This window comes from Labeo rohita, chromosome 25, assembly GCF_022985175.1.
Source record: "Labeo rohita strain BAU-BD-2019 chromosome 25, IGBB_LRoh.1.0, whole genome shotgun sequence".
Classification (NCBI taxonomy): Eukaryota; Metazoa; Chordata; class Actinopteri; order Cypriniformes; family Cyprinidae; genus Labeo; species Labeo rohita.
In genome coordinates this window covers 24,998,664-25,019,280 of record NC_066893.1, presented here as the reverse complement: position 1 = coordinate 25,019,280, position 20,617 = coordinate 24,998,664, and the positions used below count along the sequence as shown (strand labels likewise).

Below are 20,617 nucleotides of genomic sequence, written 5' to 3'. Positions count from 1 at the left end.
TCTAATTTATGAACCAGTTATAAACTGGTATACACAGTCATCATATTCATACTGTAATGCGCAAAACGTTGCAACTATAGCAGATTAGATAAGGTCCAATTCAGCTGATCCAATATGAATTCTATTAGCATAATTACAGCATTTCACGTGATATAAACACAAATTGGTGACTGATCTGACTGTTAAAACATTTCAAATGAAAGAAGAACTTTGGACTCTTCCAGCAAAAGAAAACACTGCAGATTTCTTCTAAACTTGTTTATTTTCTACAGCTGCATTTTACCATCTGTCACAACCAGCATTACAAGTAACGCGAGTTACGTGATAATATTACTTTTTTCTAGTAAAGTAACGCATTACTTTTAAAATTCTAAGAATATATCTGAGTTACTTTTTCAAATAAGTAACGCCAGTTACTTTTTTCCCCATTTACTGATTGACAAGTCTCCTGTCGGGAAATTGGGAGTAAACATGATGTTACTGTATTCTAGACTAAATGTGGACATGCAATTCATCTCACTCACAAAAAACAGATTCAGTATTAATCAAAATGAATAAAAACAGTGAAATGCAAACTCAGAATATGATGCATCCCTGCAATAATTAAATATGTTAAATAAAACAAATATCCTTTATGTGTTTATTCTTATTTTATTAACCAGTGTCTTTGCTGCTGACCTTCGATGAGGCAATTCAACCATACCAGTAAGCAAAATATAGCTATATAAATATATATTTTATAGCTGAAGAGTGATCTCCTGCATTAATGAACTTTTCTTTCAGCCTGAGGTGAATCCATTTCACTTGGTATAAAAGGGCTTTTACATTAGAATTGTTTTATATTAAAAACAAAGAAGCAAACCCTGCCAAGATTTAAAAAGTAACGCAAAAGTATCGCATTACTTTCCATAAAAAGTAACTAAGTAACGTAATCAGTTACTTTTTCAGGGAGTAATGCAAAATTGTAATGCATTACTTTTAAATGTAACTTTCCCCAACACTGGTCACAACTTATATTCACAAGTTTTATTAACAACTATGAATAATTTATTCTCCGATAAAGCCTGTAATAAAACAATTGCATGCACATAAATGCTAAATATTTGCAATCTATGCATACATTTGCACAAAAGAGCATTTTGCATTACTTTTAATTCAATTTACAAATGTACAAAATTTTTAGCAAGCTTCACATTTTCAGCTGTACTTAAAAATAAAAAATAAAAATAAAAAAATTCTCTATACCTGTAAAATGATTTAATGTAGCTTAGAGTGTATGTGTACATTTTTTAAAAAAATAGAAATAGCATATTTCGCCATCTATTCAATAAACCTGTATATCATCCTTTATACAGGCATACATAAATGTCATGCCGACCAGAAATGTTTCCGAAGTGCTACAAAACCTTTGTCCTTCATCAGCACATTATAAAACTTATCAGCTTGGCTCATGCATTTTAATCAGGTTTGTAATACTACTCAATCAAGGGCTTTTTTTATTTCTAAAATTGATTTAGACATTGCTTCATTGGTCCTAAATGCAACCATCATACAGTAGACAAAGTTGTAATGGTTGCTACAGCTCTGGCCTTCACAAATTCATGCAGGCAGACGGAAGATGGAAGATATTTAGTACAACTGTTCACTTTTTGGAAGTGTTTATCCACTTAAAGCACCACAAAAGGGGCTTTTAAATACTGAATCAAAAGTTTTAAGTAGTTTGCGTCTAGGAAGAAACACTCAACTTCCGATGAATCGATTGAGAAGCTCCAATGAGTTGCATGGAAATCACCATTTTTGTCCACCTAAACATGAAATATGGTTATAAAGTAAATAGAATTTACCAAAACCCCATGAAAATCAATCTTGTGAAGACCCATGTTTAATAATGCACAACACTGGAAGAATTGAAAGTATGTGCATTAGAAAATGAATATGAAAACGTCACATGAGAATTACCTTCTCAAGCCCACAATGAATGCAAACCTTCAAGTCAGCTGATCTAGGCTGATTTCTGACCTGAGTATCAGCACATGTTCACTCAGCATCAGGTTCAGAGGTCTATGAAGTGAAATGGCCACTAGGGGGGTTTACGCTTCTCTGACACCGTGGAACATCAAGGCTGAACTTTGATGCATTACAGCAACACTTCTGCAGAAAAACACTTACATAGGGCACAGTCATTTAGACACTTATGAGTACGCGTAACACCACAAATCACAATATAAAGACGCTGTATATGACAAAAAATATATTTTCACCTCATAATAACTTCATCAGCAATCCAATAACAAACATTATATAATTCTTTACAGATCAATAGTTCATAGTATAGTATTATTCAGTTTTGAACAAGCTATGCATGACACGGAAGCATGGAGTGGACTTCATTCAGATGTAGTTTTGAATCTCAGAACAGCTGAGAGTGAATCATCTCAGTAGAATGAGTTTTTAAATAAATGCAAACAATACAATGCATATGCAAATAAAAAATACGAATATGCATTTTAATATATTAAAGTAGTTATAAATTGTGAAATAAAAATGAACAGTTTACAATCATTTTTTTTTTAAAGAATAGCCTATGTGAATGCTTAATAGTAATAAATATAATAAATATTTCCCGCAACTTGTTTAATAATAGACCTAATAGTATTTAACAAATACATTTCTCCATTGCATAACGTGAAATTGGAATAGAGGAATTTGACCGCCTCTCTCCCCACGACCACGTGACAATCGTGTGTAACTCTCATGTCCCTGTTTCGGTTGCTAGGGGAGAGAGACGGTCCATGGCAACGCTTTACGCAAACTCCACGCCGAGAGAGCGAGAGAGAGAGAGAAACGCGAGACGGCTTTGAACGCACAACGTTGGAAAGAAACACAGACATCGGGTCGGGCGCTTCTGGAAACTTTAAACTGACATCTCAGAGGATTTTTGGCTGATTTAGGACCACGCACACCCGGAGTTACAGTTTGGTATCATCAGTTCGGTTCACATTGCCGCCGGCCAGGTCAAAGCGAGTGTACGAGACCGGGATCCACAGACCGGGCGGCCGGGACAAGAGCTGTGTGTGTCGGCAGAGAGACGCTCAGCAGCAGCGTTCACACAATCAAAACTGACAGACTGAAACGCTTTGTGAAAGTTTGTGACTGGGATGTGAGTCAATTAATGCTTTTAACAAACTATAGACTTAATAATTCAAGGAAATAAATAAGTACGAAAACGTCACGTAATCAGGCTAATATGCAAATGCTGGCAGCTACTTTGACATTCGTCTGTTTACTTAGTTGAGTTTACATTACAGAGACAAAATTAGGCTTTCTTCCTGTTACACTTATACTTATTTTTACAACTACTACTACTACTATTACTACTACTACTACTATTACTATTATTACTATTACTATTATTACCATAATCTGTTCTATAGCATATAATTAAGATTATTTAAATTCCACACAAACACCCAGAATGGCTCCTTGCTGGTATCACTGCCGTGTTTGCTGACGTTGGACCTTGTTCTCGGACTGAGGGGAAGCCGCCTGTAGTCAGAGCACCATGTGTCGCTGTGCTGGCTCTGTCACTGCCGGGTCAATCCTTCTGAGTGAAACTGACACGGGGAGGGGGGGCCAGCCCCACAGACCGCCTCACCCTCTTACCCCGTCCTGAAACACACTCTCACGACACACACAGACAAGTGCCGGGCTAGCCGGCCGAGGGTATGGGCAACTCGTCCCGAAAAGAGGCCCAGGACGAAGGAGGAGAGGAAAAGGAGAAGAAGGTTAAAGAGAAGGGAGATGGAGGAGAGGAGGAGGAGGAAGCGGGCGAAAAAGAAGAAGAAGAAGAAGAAGAGGAGGAGGTCGTAGAGGATGAGGAGCTGCCGCTCGGAGTCGACGAGCTCTTGGCGAGCGGAGATCCAGTGTTGGACCTGAGCTACTACAAGTTCCGTCGCCTTCCTCGTCAAGTCCTGGATCTGGAGTACCTGGAGAAGCTCTACGTCTGCGGGAACCGTCTTCGCGACGTCCCTAAGGGTATCACGCGGCTGCAGGGTTTGCGTACCCTGGCGCTCGACTTCAATAAGCTTGACGACGTTCCACTCTGCGTGTGCCAGTTGACTAATCTCACGTGTCTTTACTTGGGAAGCAACCGGCTGATGAGCCTCCCACCAGAAGTGAGGAACCTGCAGAACTTGCGTTGCCTCTGGGTGGAGAGCAACTACTTCCAGCGATTCCCCAAGCAGCTGTACGACCTTCCCAATTTGCGCTCACTGCAGATTGGGGACAACCGCCTGCGCACCCTGCCTTCGGACCTATGGCGCATGGAGTCCCTGAGAGGACTCTGGCTGTACGGAAACCGCTTTCAGGAGTTTCCGCGAGTGCTCCTCAAGATGGAGCACCTGGAGATTCTGGACATGGACCGCAATCGGATATCAGAGTTCCCAAATCTGCATCATCTTCCTGCGCTACGACTTTTCTCCTACGACCACAACCCGGTGAAGGAGCCGCCACGTGTAGGGGAGGAGGTGCTTATTGTCGGGGAAGGGGCTGAGGAGGTGTTGCAGGCTCGAGAGAGAAGGAGAGAGGCGAAAGAGCGAGCGGAGAAGGAAGCAGAGGAGGCGGCGGCCGCCGCGGCAGCGGCTGCTAATCCAGTCATTCACGGAATACTCAAGAAACTCAGAATGAACTCCGCCCTTAACCTGGCAGCTGCTAAGGAGAAAGAAACCAATGAGTCGGTTCCATCGACCGGGGACGAGAACGGACAAAATAACGACGAAGGGGCGGAGTCTGAGAGACAAGGTGTGGCATTCGAGGAGGCGGAGCTTGGTTATGACGACGGCGGTCTGGAATATGAAAGGGAGGAGCTAATCTGTGAGGGGGAGGGATATGAAGGCTACGGGGAGGCGGAGTTAGAGTATGAGCGAGCGGAAATGGACTATGAATATGAAGGGGAGGAGCAAGAACAACCTTGATGTTTGCACCTGTGTAATTTCTGCAAACAATCATTTTAGCAGCCAATTGTTTCAACCAACAGTCATTACTTTTGCAATTCTTCGGTGCAGACGATACACACTTCTGCTTTAAGCATCTGAGGTGTTACTGCAAGGGTTGCAGGTTCAATCCCAGGGATGAACTGGAGAGTAACAATGAGTTGGTTTGTTGGAACCCAGAAAATAGCACTTAAGTAACCCCAGGATACTTTATAAGGCAATTAAAGCGACTGCAAGTCGCTCTAATAAAATGCATCCGTTAACATTAAATTATGTTGAAAATTTGAATGAAAAGTCGAGTTTTAAAAGAATACTGTACCCAAAAATGACAATTCTGCTATCATTTGCTCACTTTTTATGTTGCACTTTTTCTTGTTTCAAGCAATGAAAGTCAATGGGGTCCAAAACTACATTTTCATTGACAACATAAAATATTTTCATTTACACTCTGCATAAAGGAATACAGGTTTGTAATGACTTTAGAGTGAGTAAATGATGGCACAAAAAACATGAAAATCACACAGCTGAAGTTCTAAAATAGTATCACTTGCAACCCTATGAATTACCTTTTGCAAAAACGTTTTTCACACATGTACAAGTGAGTGTTGCTATTATTAGAAGCCTTTTATTGTTGGCCAGACCATTACTGCAATCCTCAAACACAGGACTCTCTTCCACAATTACCGGGTTTAATGATTTTAAGACATTTGTCGTTTGTAAAAATCAACTGTGAAGACCTGTGAAACTGCACAACTTTTTCATGCATCAAAACTACATTACTGTGTGCTGTGTATTTCTAATTAAGAGCAGGGCTCAGGCATTTTTGTTTGTGAGTGTGTGTAAGTGTGTCTGGAACTCTACCCTGACACGAGTGTACTGTTTATAAGAAACTTGATGCTGCAATTGCAGCGATGTGTGTTGGTGAAACCAAATATTCTCTTATTAAATAACCAATGAGTTTGCCAAACATGTTTCAATGATTCATGTCTTGTCGGACTCTGAGAAGATCTGATACCAGCCCTGAATACGACTGCGCAATATAGCTAGAAAGATTACATGATGATATTTTTCTGCCTATAAAAAGCCACAATTTTTAATTTTTAAAAATGTTAAAAATTTTACATTTTTAATTGATTTACTACAACTGAATCACAGAAGTGAATCAAAATTAATAAATACAAGTCATATTCACAAAGGCACCAGATACACTACCAGTCAAAAGTTTTTGAACAGTAAGATTTTTAATGTTTCTTTGCTCACCAACCCTGCATTTATTTGTTCCTGAGTAGAGCAAAACAACACAATTTTGGAATACATTTTACTACTTAAAATAACTTTTTTTATTTGAATATATTTTAAAATGTAATTATTCCTGTGATTTCAAAGCTGACTTTTTAGTATCATTACTCCAGCCAAATGATCCTTCAGAAATCATTGTAAAATTCTGATTTGCTGCTCAAAAAAAAAACATTTATTATTATGTTTTAGGTTTTTTGATGAATAGAAAGTTCAGAAGAACAGCATGTATCTGAATTTGAAAATTTTTGTAACATTATAAATGTCTTTATCATCACTTTTGATCAATTTAAAACATCCTTGCTAAATAAAGGTATTAATGTCTATCATTTCTATCCCAAAAAAATACTCCAAACTTTTCAATAGTATAGGTATATTGTATAATGTTACAAAATATTTTTATTTCAGATAAATACTTATGTTTGAATGTTTCTATTCATCAAAGAATCCTAAAAAAAAATTCTTAACTGCTTAAATATTGATAATAATAATAAAAGTTTCTTGAACAGCAAATCAGCATATTATATGTTTTCTGAAGGATTATGTGACACTGAAAACTGGAGTAATGATGCTGAAAATGTAGCTTTGATTGCAAGAATAAATTACATTTTAATCAGAAAGCAGTTATTTTAGATAATAAAAATACTTCACAATATTACTGCTTTTGCTCACCAAACGCAGGCTTGGTGAGCAGAAGAGACTTCTTTAAGAAACATAAAAAATCTTACTGTTAAAAAACCTTTGCTTGGTTGTGCATATTGTCATAAGAATTTTGTCTATATTCAAAATATATTTCCAAATCCCAGCCCTGACCAGGAAAAATTAGACTCTAGACACACTAATGTTTCTAGAAGGCAAATTAAGTTTTGTAATTTATTGAGTTTCCACTAAGAATCTTAAATGTCTGGCCCTGGAACAACGCTGACATGATCTGAGACAGATGGGAAGCGCTAGCCAAGTTAGCACTAATAGAAGTAAACGTTCTCTCTCGTCTTAAGCATGAAGGACTGAATGTGCGAAAGTCAGAAAGGAGGAGGCACGGACAGAAGAGAAACATCAGGGAGTGAATGGGCGCAATCCATAAAAGGCCCGGGTACTTAGTCAGTGATGTTTTGGGAGAAAGACTGAGAGAGAGCAGTGCTTAATGTGTAAATTATGAGGGCCCGGAACAAAGACTGTAACGGATCCAGCAGGTTTGTGGGTTGGGTGACGGTGTAAAAATGAAAATAGTGTTTAACACCCAATTAACACTGCAGGCGAGCCATGTGACACAATGCAATGCAAACTAAATCACACCAACCATAATCAAAGAAGGTGTCTCCACTGCAAGAAGTGCAGACAGCTTTATTATGATGGAAATCTAGGAAAAGATTTTCAGCGAATAACGATTTCATAGCTACAGTATGGCTTCACACTTGCAATATAATGTCATACACAATCATATGGACCACTTTTATGATCATTTTAAAGGGACAGTTCACCCAAAAATGAAAATTAATTCATGATTTACTCACCCTCGAGCCATCACAGATGTACATGACCTTCAAATCAATACAATCAGTTATATTAAAAAATGCACTTTATTTAGCTTCAAAATCTCAACACCCATTCACTGCCATTATAAAGCTTGAAAGAGCCAGGACTTTTTAAAATATAACTCCGATTGTATTTATACAAATCCTACTTTTGTACTTCTAGTTCGTGACCGATGTTTTGTTTTGCTCTGTCCATTATGCATCCGCATTTGTTTCTGCGTTTCGCCTACGTCATCCATTAGAATACCACTCTCGTGAATGCATGTACGACAATTAGCGAAAGCTAGAGATTAAATATGTATATGGATATTTTTCATACACAAATGCATCGATTCGCCTCAGAAGGCCTTTTTTACCTTTATAATTTGAATTATAAAGGTCTTCCGGAGAAACCACTGCCCTCGAATTTGCACGTTCCTCATTTGTTAATTCTTTCCCTCCGATATCAGTCTTATGTTTACCTGTTTTCCGATTCCAGTCACATCTGCCAACTCTCTTATTCTAGTCAAGAAGAGTGTTTTCATTGCCCTTTCCTCCTCCCTTCCTTTTTCTTCCTTCATCCATCATTGTGCTGTTTAAACTCTCTCTCCATCTCCTGTCACTTCTCATCTCTCCCTGAAAGAGTGTCAAAACCCATCTGTTAAAATATTTACGTAACGCTATGAGTCTGTCATTACTGCTGCGAAGAATCTGAAACAAGTGTTTTGGCACAACCTTTGACAGGAAGTCGAGAAAAGCGTGTCTCCGCCCAGATCTCCACGCCAGAATCAACACAACCCATCACGCATACGTAAATGTGCACGGCTCAGGTGTCTTTAAAAAAGCCAGGTTTCAATTCACAAATAGATTTTTCATTTTTCATGTGTGCAAACAGCCAAATATGTACAGTATGTTACTGTGACATCTCAGATGAAGTGCATACTTTGAGAACTTATGGTTGGCAGATGAGAATAAAGGACTGCTTTGCATAATGAAACTTGGCTGCTTCAAAGACACCTGAGCCTTGCGCATTTGCGCATGAGTTGTGTTGACTCTGGCAGGTAGATCTGCGATTTCTTTCAGCTGCGGAAAACGTTGAACAATTGATCTAAAAGTAGTTTGATGGTTGCTGAAGTGTTGCTATTTTGAGGTAAACAGACTCTGCTTTTTATTAAAACTTTCTATTTGTGGTATAAACTAAATCAAGCATCACTTTTACAATTGCTCATACATGTAATAAACTTTGATGCAGAACTTACCCTGCAACATTTGTGACACTTCAAATGCCTGACAGACAATAAAACAATGAAAAAAGGACAAGTAAAAACATTGCAGATCTTTGATCTTTACTTGACTGCTCATTATATGCCATCTCTAAAGGCATAAGTCCATCTCAGAGAGTTTGGCACAGCTATTAGCCCCGGATCTTCAAGCGCCAAGTATCGACGGAGTGGTTGAGCGCTCTGACACAGTCCAGGCCTGAAGAAGAGAACATTGTCTCTGTGCTTAATCATTTAGCGGCTCGCTGCTAGTTTACGTTAACGCCATTCTCCCAAGGTCAGCCGCATAGCAAGCCGTCAATGAGAATTGGACCGCCTCTGCAACGCTTGAAACTTCGTAGCCTTGTTTCAGGCGCTCACAGTAATATCTCTGTCAGTGCCAGCAGATCTCAGCAGAAGTCATCTGGTGTCAGAAATGTAATCCGAGCCATTGTGACAGTGTGTCAGCACGAGAGGAGGGGCCATCATGGTCCAGTGCGTATGATTTTGCTCATAAGTAGGGCATGTTTGCATGTTATATACACCGGTTGGTCGGTTTTATACTGGAAGCCATTAAAAGTGTAACTGCAAGGGTAGAAAACCACAGTGTGAGAACTACATTTTCATTTTACTTAAGAATATGGCTGAGTTGGAATATGCGAAAAGTTTGCACCCTCCTTTCCGAATCATTAAAAATATTAGCTATTTTACCAAAATAAGAAGGATCATACAAAATGCATGTTATTGTTTATTTAGTACTGACCTGAATATTTAAAAAAAAAATTATATATTGTGGACATATAGTCCACAAGAGAAAATAATAGCTGAATGTATAATAAATGACCCCGTTCAAAAGTTTACATCCCTTTGATTCTTAATACTATGCTCTTACCTGAATCATCCACAGCTTTGATTTTTTGTTTAGTGAGAGTTCATATTTGTCCCGAACAGTTAAACTGCCTGCTGTTCTTCAGAAAAATCAGTTTTCCAGCATTTTTGTATATTTGAACCCTTTCCAACAATAACTGTATGATTTTGAGATCCGTTTTTTCACACTGAGGACAACTGAGGGACTCATATGCAACTATTACAAAAGGTTCAAACGCTCACTGATGCTCCAGAAAGAAACACTTTCTGCATTAAGAGCCGGAGGGTGAAAACTTTTCAAATTTGAAGATCATGGTAAACGTAACTTATTTTGTTTTCTGGAAAACGTAACTATCTTCTGTAGCCTCTGAAGGGCAGTACTAAATGAAAAAATATGATATGTAGGCAAAATAAGAAAAATGTACACATCTCCATTCTGTCCAATCATTGTTAGAAAGGGTTCAAATACACAAAAATGCTGGAGAACCAAAGAATTTGTAGGACCTGAAGGATTCTAAAGGCAGTTTAACTGTTCAGGACATACAAGTGACTCATGAACAACTATCACAAAACAACAACAAAAAAAAAACAAACAGCTGTGGATCATTCACGTAACAACACAGTATAAAGAATCAAGTGTATGTAAACTTTTGAACGGGGTCATTTTTATAAATTCAACTATTATTTTCTTGTGGACTATATGTAAACATCTTCTATGAGAAATACCGTATACAGGTTAGTACTAAATAAAAAATAACATGCATTTTGTATGATCCCTCTTATTTTGGTAAAATAATTAACATTTTTAATGATTCTGAAGACATATATGAACTGTATATGGTAGGTGCCATGTATTATTTCCGAATTCATAGTATTCATAAAATAGTCTGAAATCTGATGGTAACTTTACTATCGCATGATACCGGGAGGCCAGTGAAGCTAAACTAATGCTGAAGGTCACATGACACTGACAACATGGTGGACACAGAACATCCGAATTTCATTCATACCAAAGCCACTGGAAGGCAAGTCTGCAACCTTTAAAAAGCGCAACGGCTAATGCAAACACTGCAGTGCAGGGAAGCAGACCAGATGCTGTTTATTTTGAATGGATGTCAATGGAGGAGAGGCTTCACTACTCTTAATAAACACATTTTTTGAGGAAACAGCTTCTGATTTAATGAACTGACAGCCTATCGGCTAATCTTCAATAGGTTTTACACTAAACAACTGTTCTGGATTGAACTGTTTTTTGAGTTTACGCTGAAAAAAATTCCATTTTATAAGAGAAGTCACAGACTTTTTGCAACAGGTGGGATTCAGCACTTCTCATTTATTCCTATGGCATTCCTACGGCCTTTGAGTGTTGCACAATTCTGACTGAAATTCAGTGACGTCAGAGCTATAATGTGATTGGTTATCAAGGTACATGTGATCCAAGTTGACTGTTAAGCCGGCCTCACACTACAGGATTTTTAGCCCGATTTTGCCCTCCCGAGAATCGGAGCAAAATCTTGTCGAGCACCCTGATCGGTCCCGATGTTCGGCATGGATTATCTGGTACTGTGAGATGTTCACAGATCGAATCTTGCACCTCCCGATCTGCTCTCACACAAATCGGGGCAGGCCCGATAATATCAAACATGTTTGATATCCAGGATTTTAAATCGGGATGATCACAGCTATGATTACGTCAGTAGTTTCACGACAGCCAATGCGCGACCATAAAACAGCTGCTGTACGATCCATTGGATAGTGGAGATGGAGGAAACTGCTTCTTATGTTTTTGTAGTAACACTGTCTGTACAATATGTTGAAAACATACCGCAACCACATGGAGCAAGGAAAGCAATGCTCCATGCGGCCCGAGTCCAACCCGAGCCCATCTTTTTTCCCCTTCTCCCAAAACGGCTTATACTACTTTTTTAGCAATTAAAATAGTTCAGTTTTGTATGTAATGGCAAAGTGATTATATTTCGTTTCGTTTTTTAAAGTTAATTTAGAAAAACGTTTGTTCGTTAAATATAAGTTTTTGTTTTTTTAAATTAACGACCAAGCGGTCAGCGGCAGACAGTGAGTTGATCAGACTGTTTAATCAGTTTTGCCTTCTCAAATCACGACCTGCCTGAAGTAAAATCTATAATATAAAACAGTTAAAGCATATAACAGTTAACTAACAATTGTAAACATTCTTTATTTTACTTTGTATTTTATTGTTATTTTTTTTATTATTATAAACTACAACAAAACATATACAATTATAACAAGACATTCAAATAAACAAAATGAGTAATAATAATAATAATAATAATAAAACATTTGTAAAGATTAGTTGCTGAAATGACGATCTGTTGCGGAAGATCACATGAGGCGCTCCCTCCGTCATGATAATCTTAATAATATCTTGTAGTGTGTGATGCACCACAGTTTTCAAATCTTGTAGTGTGTGCATGTTTAAGATTTCAGGGAAGATAATCTGCAAAGATTCTCCTTATGTGTGCGCTGCAACCAGATTTCATAATCGGTTAGGATTTTAAAAATCCTGTAGTGTGAGGCCGGCTTAAGTATCGATTCCAGAGAGAATCGTGATGCATTCGGAAAATCTCCGAATCGATCCACAAATCACAATGCATCGATTTATCGTCGCAACCCTACTCTCTATGATATTTTGGTCACGAAATATGAGAATATTTTCCAAAAAAAAATTATTAAATGGATTGTTAATGCTCAAACTCCTCAATTTACTGTAAAATAGCAACACCTCTGCAGCCATCAAACCACTTATAGACAAGCACTTGAGTCACTTTTTCACTATTAAGCATGGGCTAAAAAGACCAGTGTTCGTTTATTCAATCAATCCTTATTCTCCCTTTCTTGCAAGGATTATTAAGGATAATGAACGATCTGCCTGTGTGGGAGAGTGAACATTGGCCCTGAGATGAGAGAGAGAAGCTTACACACACACACCAACCTAAGCGGGCACCATAACTGTGACCATATGCCAGCCAGCTGAGCTTTCATTTGGTGCCACTCCTTTCTCGGCATGGCTAGGAACTTGTGTACATAATTCGTGCATATCTGTGTGTATCAGTTTATGCATTGCAATCTGTATATGAGCGTGCATATTTCTTCTACACAATCTGCTGATTATGTCTTGCATTCGGCCTTACATTAGTAATTATGTTGCTCATCAGTTTGCTCAAACTAGCTCAGAATTATTACTGATGTTAATTATTCTCGCATTAACAGTGTGGGGCTGTTAAAATGAATGTCATGTTGTATGAAAAAGTCAAGTAGAAATGATCAGGCTAAATTTGACAGTATTACATTTAAATGAATACTTCAGGTTTATTGTGAAACCAGGACATTATATCCACTAATATTAAACCTGTGTGAAAGAGAGACAAATAGATGATGTTATTAAGCGTTCATGCGTACACGAATACATGTTCATGATGTGTTTACGTGTGTACCTATCTGTGTCTCGTCCGCTGTACCCGCTTTTTCTGTGTCTCTGTATGCCTCCTCTCACCCATTCTGATCTCTGCTGCATCAGTGATGATTTGTCACCAAACCTAAAACAATTATAAGGACGAAAATCTCATTTAAACCAATCAGGATACACTTGTCTCCCCAGCAACCAATCAGAACACAGTCATCCACCCAGCAACCAATCAGAACACACTCATCCCCCCAGCAGCCAATCAGAACACACCCATCCCCCCAGCAACCAATTAGAGCACTCTGAACCTCCAGGTTTGAAACCATGTAATGCAGTAGTTGCTCATGTCTACAGGGTACAGACAGTCAGTTCAAATAAATGAGCAATCAGTTTTGCCAGTCAAACACCAGAAACACACACAGTGACAGACAGACATGACTCACTTGCTTTGGTAGTGTGTGAAGAAGTGTTGCGGGTCGGCTGGTGTATGTGAGAGGCTTGTGATGTTGGGGGCGTTCAGGACAAATCCTGATGAGCCCTGTAGAATACAGAACAGCCGGTACACAACACCATTCCAGAAATCCCTCTTAAAGCAGCAGTGGCACAGCAAAATATATCAGACTTCCAATCATCTTTTGAGTGGATGACTGTTCAAAGTGTTGTTGAGCTGAGCCGTGTCATCTTTGAGTGCTTTTGTGACATTAAATCGGAATTGGCACAGAACGGATTGTCTTCCAAATGGCTTTTATAGGAAGGAGATCACATTCTGCACTTTTTATTTTAACTTGTTAGATAAATTAATTGGCAGTCTAATATAAAGAATAATTTAGAGATTTAATTCACCCTCTTGTCATTACAAACCTACACTGTTAGAATAAAAGGAACAAAAAAGTACTCTTTCAAAAGGCACTAAAATGTACCAACTGGTCATCATATTTTTCAATCTCCTGCCTGTTACAGATATATGTCACTAGGTAACATATTTGCATAATCTCCGCCTGGCCGCGAAATTTGAACCAGTCCACAAACACTTCCGCTACTTAGTGTGTTTACATCATGTTGAGAAGATGCTAAGAAACATTCTGATCAAGTCATGCTTGCGATGGAGTTTGGGCTTGAATTAAAGGGTTCGTATTATGCTTTTTTACCTTTTGAACTCTAGTCAGTGTGTGGTGTGTATATTTGGGCATAAAAAAGATCTACAAAGTTACAAATCTCAATGTCCACTCTAAAGGGAGATATTTCGTTTTTAAAAAATCCCTTTTCAAGAACTACAACGAACGGCTCCTTTAGACTACAGCGTTTGTTTTTCTGGATGTTATGATGTCACAACTCGGCTCATTAGAATATCATTAAAATAAATCCTGCCTACTGAAATTCGAATGGTTGGAGCATGGGTAGGGACGAGGTGGGGGATTAGACTAACTTTAGCGACGTAGCTTGGAAAACCACTTCTGGGATGCTTCAATGAGCCCCGGCATGGGTATAAACACGAGCATTGACTAGAGTGGCCGTGTCGGAGCCGCGCCGTAGATGCATTTGGAAAGGGGCATGGCAGTACTGAAACACCGTCTAAGGTGTTTGCCAAATCACAACACAGTGGGACAGCTAGCCAATCACAACACATTTAGTTTTTCGGAAGGTGGGCCTTCATTAAACCCGAAAACTAATCGAGTCATTTGTGCCAGGCTGGGGTGAAAGGTATTGTAATAATGTAAATTATGTGAAAAGTAATGCGTTTTTTGTACCACCAAGCATGAGAGTCTGTTCTAGTACACCCCCCAAAACAAAATCAAGACTTTGTAAAAGAGCATAATAGGACCCCTTTAATAATATCGCTTCTGTTTTTTTTTAAACCACAGAGCTCCTTTGTTTACAAGTAACCTTGCGGAGCAAAAAATGAATTTTGGTAATGGGCGTTTAGTTTCCGACGCGCATTGTATACAGAAAGAACAATCACAACAGGCTTGGCCAGATGACCAATCAGAACAGAGTAGGCTTATAGAAGGGAGGGGTTTACAGACTTTGAGCTTAGAACTGCTTTAAACAAACTGTTTCAAAATCATCTAAAAATGATTCTAATATTAAATGTATATTCTGAGAAAATTACAATGTTTTCTGACCCTATATGCATTTAAACATATTGTAGGGGACTCCAACACAATATTAGGACATTTTAAAATACCACATTAACTGCTTTTTAAAATTTTACCAGCTCTTTAAAATGCTACAAAAAACTATAATATTGCAATATACCTTACGGAGCAAAAAATGTATTATGTTAATGGCATGTCGTTTCTGACACGCATTGTATATGGAAAGACCAATCACAACAGACTTGGCCAGCTGACCAATCAGAGCAGAGTTGGCTTATGCAAGGAAGGGGTTTACAGACCTTGAGCTCAGAACTGCTACAAACAAATTGTTTTGAAATCATCGAAAAATGATTCTAATAACCTTTTCACCAAGTTACTAAAAACTAGTTAACGCTAATGCAAGGGTGTTTCTAATGCCACGTCTATGGGAGGGACAAGTCTCTTTTGACTGCCATATCAGTCTCTCTCAATTTTTTTCCTTTGATTGAAAGGCGTGAAAACGCTATCGTGGAGTTTTTCTTTTGTTATTTGAGCAAATGGGAATGCAAAAAATATATTTGTGGTATACTCTCATTCATTGCTCTTGGATTTTACCCAACTATGACAACTTCTGCTATGAGAAACCCAGAAATGTAAGATAGGTCCATATTAGAACACCTTAAAATACCATATGACCTGCTCTTTAAAATGCTACAAAAACTGTAATATTGAAATATACAAAAATTATTATTAAATCATTATAAATCTACATTTGATTTCTAGAATCACATCCACATTCGTATTTAGCCTAAATGTAGGCTACTGAAATGTATTTTCTTGCCGCTGAAATAATTCAGAAATAAATTCTAGTATATGAAGGTTGAAACTAAATATATTTTCCACTTCAAAAATATATTTCATTGAGCTTCACTGTTTGTTACATATATTTAGCATATATTTCAAATATATTTTGGCCCTTTAGGGGTAAATAATGTACAAAAGAAGTACCTTTTGAAAGGCGACAGCTTTTGCACCAATTTTTCTGAGAATGTTAATTCACAATAGAACTTTCCATGTTATTTCCAAGTTTTCCATGATTGTCGAAGCTCTGCATATTCTAAGTCGTTATTGACATGGCATGACGTGATGTGTATGTTTGAATCTACTTGGATATGAATAACATTTGAAAGCTGCGGAAGGGGGAAAAACTCAACATGAAGTCATATGGGTTTGAAACAAGGGTGAATAAATGATATTGGAATTGATTTTTTGGGTGAACTATTCCTTTTAATGGTCTTTTTAATAGCCTTTTAGTCTTCCATATGCATAACTAAATGAAATGTAAACTGGTTGTTCATTTAAATGTATTTGAACAGTCATAGCCAAACAAAAAAGTGCAATTATCACCATTCACCAGTATAGAGGCCAAATATATGGGTTTTATTTACCATGGGCCCAATAGACCATCTAGCTGCAGTATTTCTAGTCTGTCCTCTGTCCTCACTAACGCCACCCTGCAGAATGCCCTGTGAACAGAACATCCAATAAACCCTGATCTTTGATCAGAGAACTTGTTGTAGTCTTAACTGTAGAGTTTATCTAGTCAGAGAGGGAGAGATAGTTACAGTACTCACTGAACTGGTCAGAGGCCTTTGGGTTTCTCTTGTAAATCCAGTTTCTCGAAGTGCACGGGAGGCAAGTTTTGACAATGTTTCATTGCCCTGACACACACACACACACACACACACACACACACACACACATTAAATAGGCTACAAACCTCCTCCAGCTGACGCAGACTATAAAAATCACATGATTGTGGTGGATGTTGATGGACAGAGTAATAGCAGAGGACGAGAGAAACAGAGAGACCACCTGTAGGAAACATCCGGGAAGGAAGTCAGTCCTCATCACACTTTCCTGTGTCCTGCGAGCGTCGTCCTGACAACCATCATTACCCAATCAGAACAAAGATTCAGCATAACATTGGAAAAAAGATTTCATAATGTGATTCTTGACAATGACTTAGCCAACAGATTAAAATGACGAGCTGACACACACACACCATGTTAATATTTTGAGGGAGGAAGGTGTTCGGCTGTCGACTGGCTTCCTTAGTGTATCCACTATCCTCCATGGGTCCAACTAAAACACAGATGCACTGATCTGAATCACCTAGAAGAAATTTTTAAATTTACAAAGAACATTTTTTTTTAAACCACGTTACTTACCCAAAACTCTGAGGGGGTGAGGAATGTAAGTGCCTTTATATTCAGTCTGACAGGACGCCACTCTCTAAGAGAGAGAGAGAGAAAGTAAAAGCACAATGAGGCCAGGGTGAAGTGACATGGCACAGTGCCCTTGAAACCTGCTGCGTTTCTATGTGTGTGTCTTTGGCTCTCACAGGTCTTGGCTGAGCTTGGAGCTGCAAATATCCGCTCTCTCTGTGTCTGGACCCCGAGCAGGCCAAAGGCTCCGTCCCGTCGGGCAGAACCAGACGCTGGTAATGACGCTTCGTTTGAGACTTGAAACTGTCCAACAGTGAGAGACTAAGAGAAAAGAAAAAGTATATGTGTCTAAAATGATTTAGTGAGGTGCAAAAAGGTTTTGGAGTGTATGTGCGATTTCGACACACACACACACACACACACACACACACACACAATCTGGGACTTACCCAAACTGTGGATTATCATAGCAGTCCAGGCTGGAGCTGTAGTACAGAACAGGACGGTGGTTGGCAGAGTAGCCAGTCCCAAAATGATGACCTAGACATGGCCGGAATAAATCCTTACCTGGATAAAAGAGGACACAGCTCACAAGAGATTCAACATCCTACCCAACACCAATTACATTACACAACACAAATAAATCTTGTACAATGTACAATTGAAATAAGATGGACCAATATAAACATTTTGGCGAAAAATTATTTTATGACTGATATATATATATATATATATTACACACACACACACACACACACACACACATGTATATTATATATATATATATATATATATATGGAACCCTAAATGCTGTATGATATAATTTTTTTCTATAGAATACAAAAGTAGATGTTTTGAAGAATCTTTCCCATACAGTAGTTTGTGAAGTACAAATAAATTATATATAATAAAACTTTTTTAAATAATAAAGTACCATATATGCATCACAAAAGTAATCCATAAGACATACACTGCCATTCAAAAGTTTGGGAATAGTAAAATGTTTTTAAAGAAGTTTCTTATGCCCATCAAGGCTGTATCTATTTGATCAAAAATACAGAAAAAAAAATGCAATTTTGTAAAATATTATTGCAATTGAACATAACAATTTCTATTTTAATATACTTTGAAATATGATTTAGTGCTGTAAAGCAAAGCTGAACTTTCAGCATCATTACTCCAGTCTTTAGTGTCACACGATCCTTCAGAAATAATTCTAATATGCTGATTTGTAATTAATGTAGGAAACAGTTGTGTCTTTGATAAATCAAATGTTAAAAAGCAGTGTTTATTCAAAATAAAAATGTTGTGTTACAATATACACTACTATTCAAAAGTTTGAGGTTAGTAAATTTTTTCTGTCTTTTTTGTTTTTAAAAGAAATTAATACTTTTATTCAGCAAGAATTTGTTAAATGCATAAAAAGTGATATTAAAAATTTATATTGTTACAAAAAATTTCTATTTTGAATAAATGCTGTTCTTTTAAACTTTATTATTTAAAGAAAAAAGCATCACAAGTATGATAATAAATCAGCATATTAGAATGATTTCTGAAGGATCATGTGATACCGAAGACTGGAGTAATGGCTGATGAAAATTCAGCGCTGCGTCACAGAAATAAATTATATTGTAAAGTATATTACTATAGTAAACCAATATTAGACATTGCAATAATATATTACAGTATTACTGTTTTTTTCTGTATTTTTGATTAAAAAAATACAGCCTTGATAATTATTCATTTGGGCCAGGTTAGATGTTTACAACTTCTTCAATTCGCTTAAAAGAAGTTGCATGAAGACACTTCAAAAAGTCTCTTTCTGTGTTCTGCAAAAATCTGAAACAAGACAAAAGTAAAAAATAATAAAAAAATTTGTTCTTGCATCAGTCTAGAGTTGTGAATGTTTCAAGTAAAACAAGGAATCAAAACATTATGATCTGCGTTAGAAAAGACGGATGGCTGTTTATATTTCAAACTGTGGCATAGAAAAAGGCTGCTGTTTTAAATGGGAAAATGATGACCTGATATTGTCTGGCTTCAGAATCAGTCTAATCATGCCAAAGTCAATATTCATAAACAAAACCCAAATTATAGATTGATAAAAAGTTATAAGAATCTAAGGTTACTCACCATGAGACTGTCTGTAGGAGGTGCAGTATTGGTCGAGGCCAATGTTATTCGGACGCCCCCCTGGTCTGCCTGTTCCAACCGAAGGTTTGACTGCACCCAAAGGTCCATCCATCTGTGACTGTGACTAACCTAACACAATACAGGTCCGTAACAACTGTACACACACACACTATGACAAATGTGTGCTTGATGTGATGTTTTACTTCAAGTATCATATACAATGGAAGAATTACTGCTTGATATAAACAAACATTTTCCAATACAGTCTCTGACTGAGGTCACATTAACACTAACCCACATTACTGCAGATAAAACATTTATAATGCCAGTCTAAAGATTTCATCGCCTTTTATATACCTGTTTACCTTAATAGCGTCATTTAAATCCGCACTTGATAGGTCTTTGAACCGTGAAACAACTAAATATTTATGTTGGTGTTATTATTATTATTGTACTATTTAAATAACTTGATAAAGCTTAATACGTTTTAGTCAAAACGGTTCGTCCGTTACCTGTCGCCCCTCCGCGCAGTTAAACACATACCTGTGCCCGCTGTGAGTCGCTCTTTTATCCTAGAGCTCGTTACCAGGTAACCGTTACCAGGACAGTCCAGACGAGCTCGTCACGTGACACGCTTGTGACACGACGCGGGAAGGTGAGGTAACGGCTTTACAGTACTTCACACTACTGTTCAACAACAAGAAGATTAAATACAAACTTGATCTGCTGGAGATTAAAGGTAAGAAAAACATTACGAAGTGTTTTTCTTTTAAATCTTTAGACTGGCATGAACACTTTTTAATGTTTTTAAT

At 37.7% G+C, this 20,617-nt stretch overlaps 2 protein-coding genes across 5 annotated transcripts; one reads left to right on the top strand and one right to left on the bottom strand.

The window, feature by feature from the left end:
• The first annotated feature begins 2,577 nt into the window (after positions 1–2,577).
• LOC127157127 (leucine-rich repeat-containing protein 10B) lies at positions 2,578–6,022 on the top strand. Its single transcript, XM_051100377.1, has 2 exons — positions 2,578–3,160; positions 3,475–6,022. Exon 2 carries the CDS (start codon positions 3,726–3,728, stop codon positions 4,971–4,973), a length of 1,248 nt encoding a protein of 415 aa, XP_050956334.1. The 5' UTR covers positions 2,578–3,160; positions 3,475–3,725; the 3' UTR covers positions 4,974–6,022.
• Positions 6,023–12,264: 6,242 nt separating this feature from the next.
• Positions 12,265–20,411, bottom strand: ppp1r32 (protein phosphatase 1, regulatory subunit 32). 4 transcript variants are annotated; one of them, XM_051099087.1, is made up of 11 exons: positions 20,349–20,411; positions 19,806–19,934; positions 18,122–18,239; positions 17,849–17,993; positions 17,676–17,739; positions 17,510–17,589; positions 17,320–17,385; positions 17,079–17,165; positions 16,893–16,970; positions 13,813–13,907; positions 12,265–13,502 (listed from the first exon to the last, which is right to left on the bottom strand). In XM_051099087.1, exons 2-11 carry the CDS (start codon positions 19,915–19,917, stop codon positions 13,310–13,312), a joined length of 1,038 nt encoding a protein of 345 aa, XP_050955044.1. In that variant the 5' UTR covers positions 19,918–19,934; positions 20,349–20,411; the 3' UTR covers positions 12,265–13,309. The 4 variants fall into 4 exon arrangements, with proteins under 4 accessions (XP_050955044.1, XP_050955045.1, XP_050955046.1 ...); XM_051099088.1 differs by lacking the exon at positions 20,349–20,411 and adding an exon at positions 20,318–20,338; XM_051099089.1 differs by lacking the exon at positions 20,349–20,411 and having other exon boundaries at positions 12,265–13,315; positions 13,401–13,502; positions 19,806–20,328.
• Positions 20,412–20,617: the final 206 nt, after the last annotated feature.

Bases quoted from the DNA above. Each gene is read 5' to 3' on its own strand.
- ppp1r32 (XM_051099087.1), bottom strand. From the start codon at position 19,917: ATGGATGGACCTTTGGGTGCAGTCAAACCTTCGGTTGGAACAGGCAGA. The intron at 17,590-17,675 runs GTAAGTAACGTG...TCTGTGTTTTAG, and splicing joins TCACCCCCTCAGAGTTTTGG to TTGGACCCATGGAGGATAGT. The intron at 17,166-17,319 runs GTGGTCTCTCTG...TGTGTGTGTCAG, and splicing joins TTCCCGGATGTTTCCTACAG to GGCAATGAAACATTGTCAAA.
- LOC127157127 (XM_051100377.1), top strand. From the start codon at position 3,726: ATGGGCAACTCGTCCCGAAAAGAGGCCCAGGACGAAGGAGGAGAGGAA.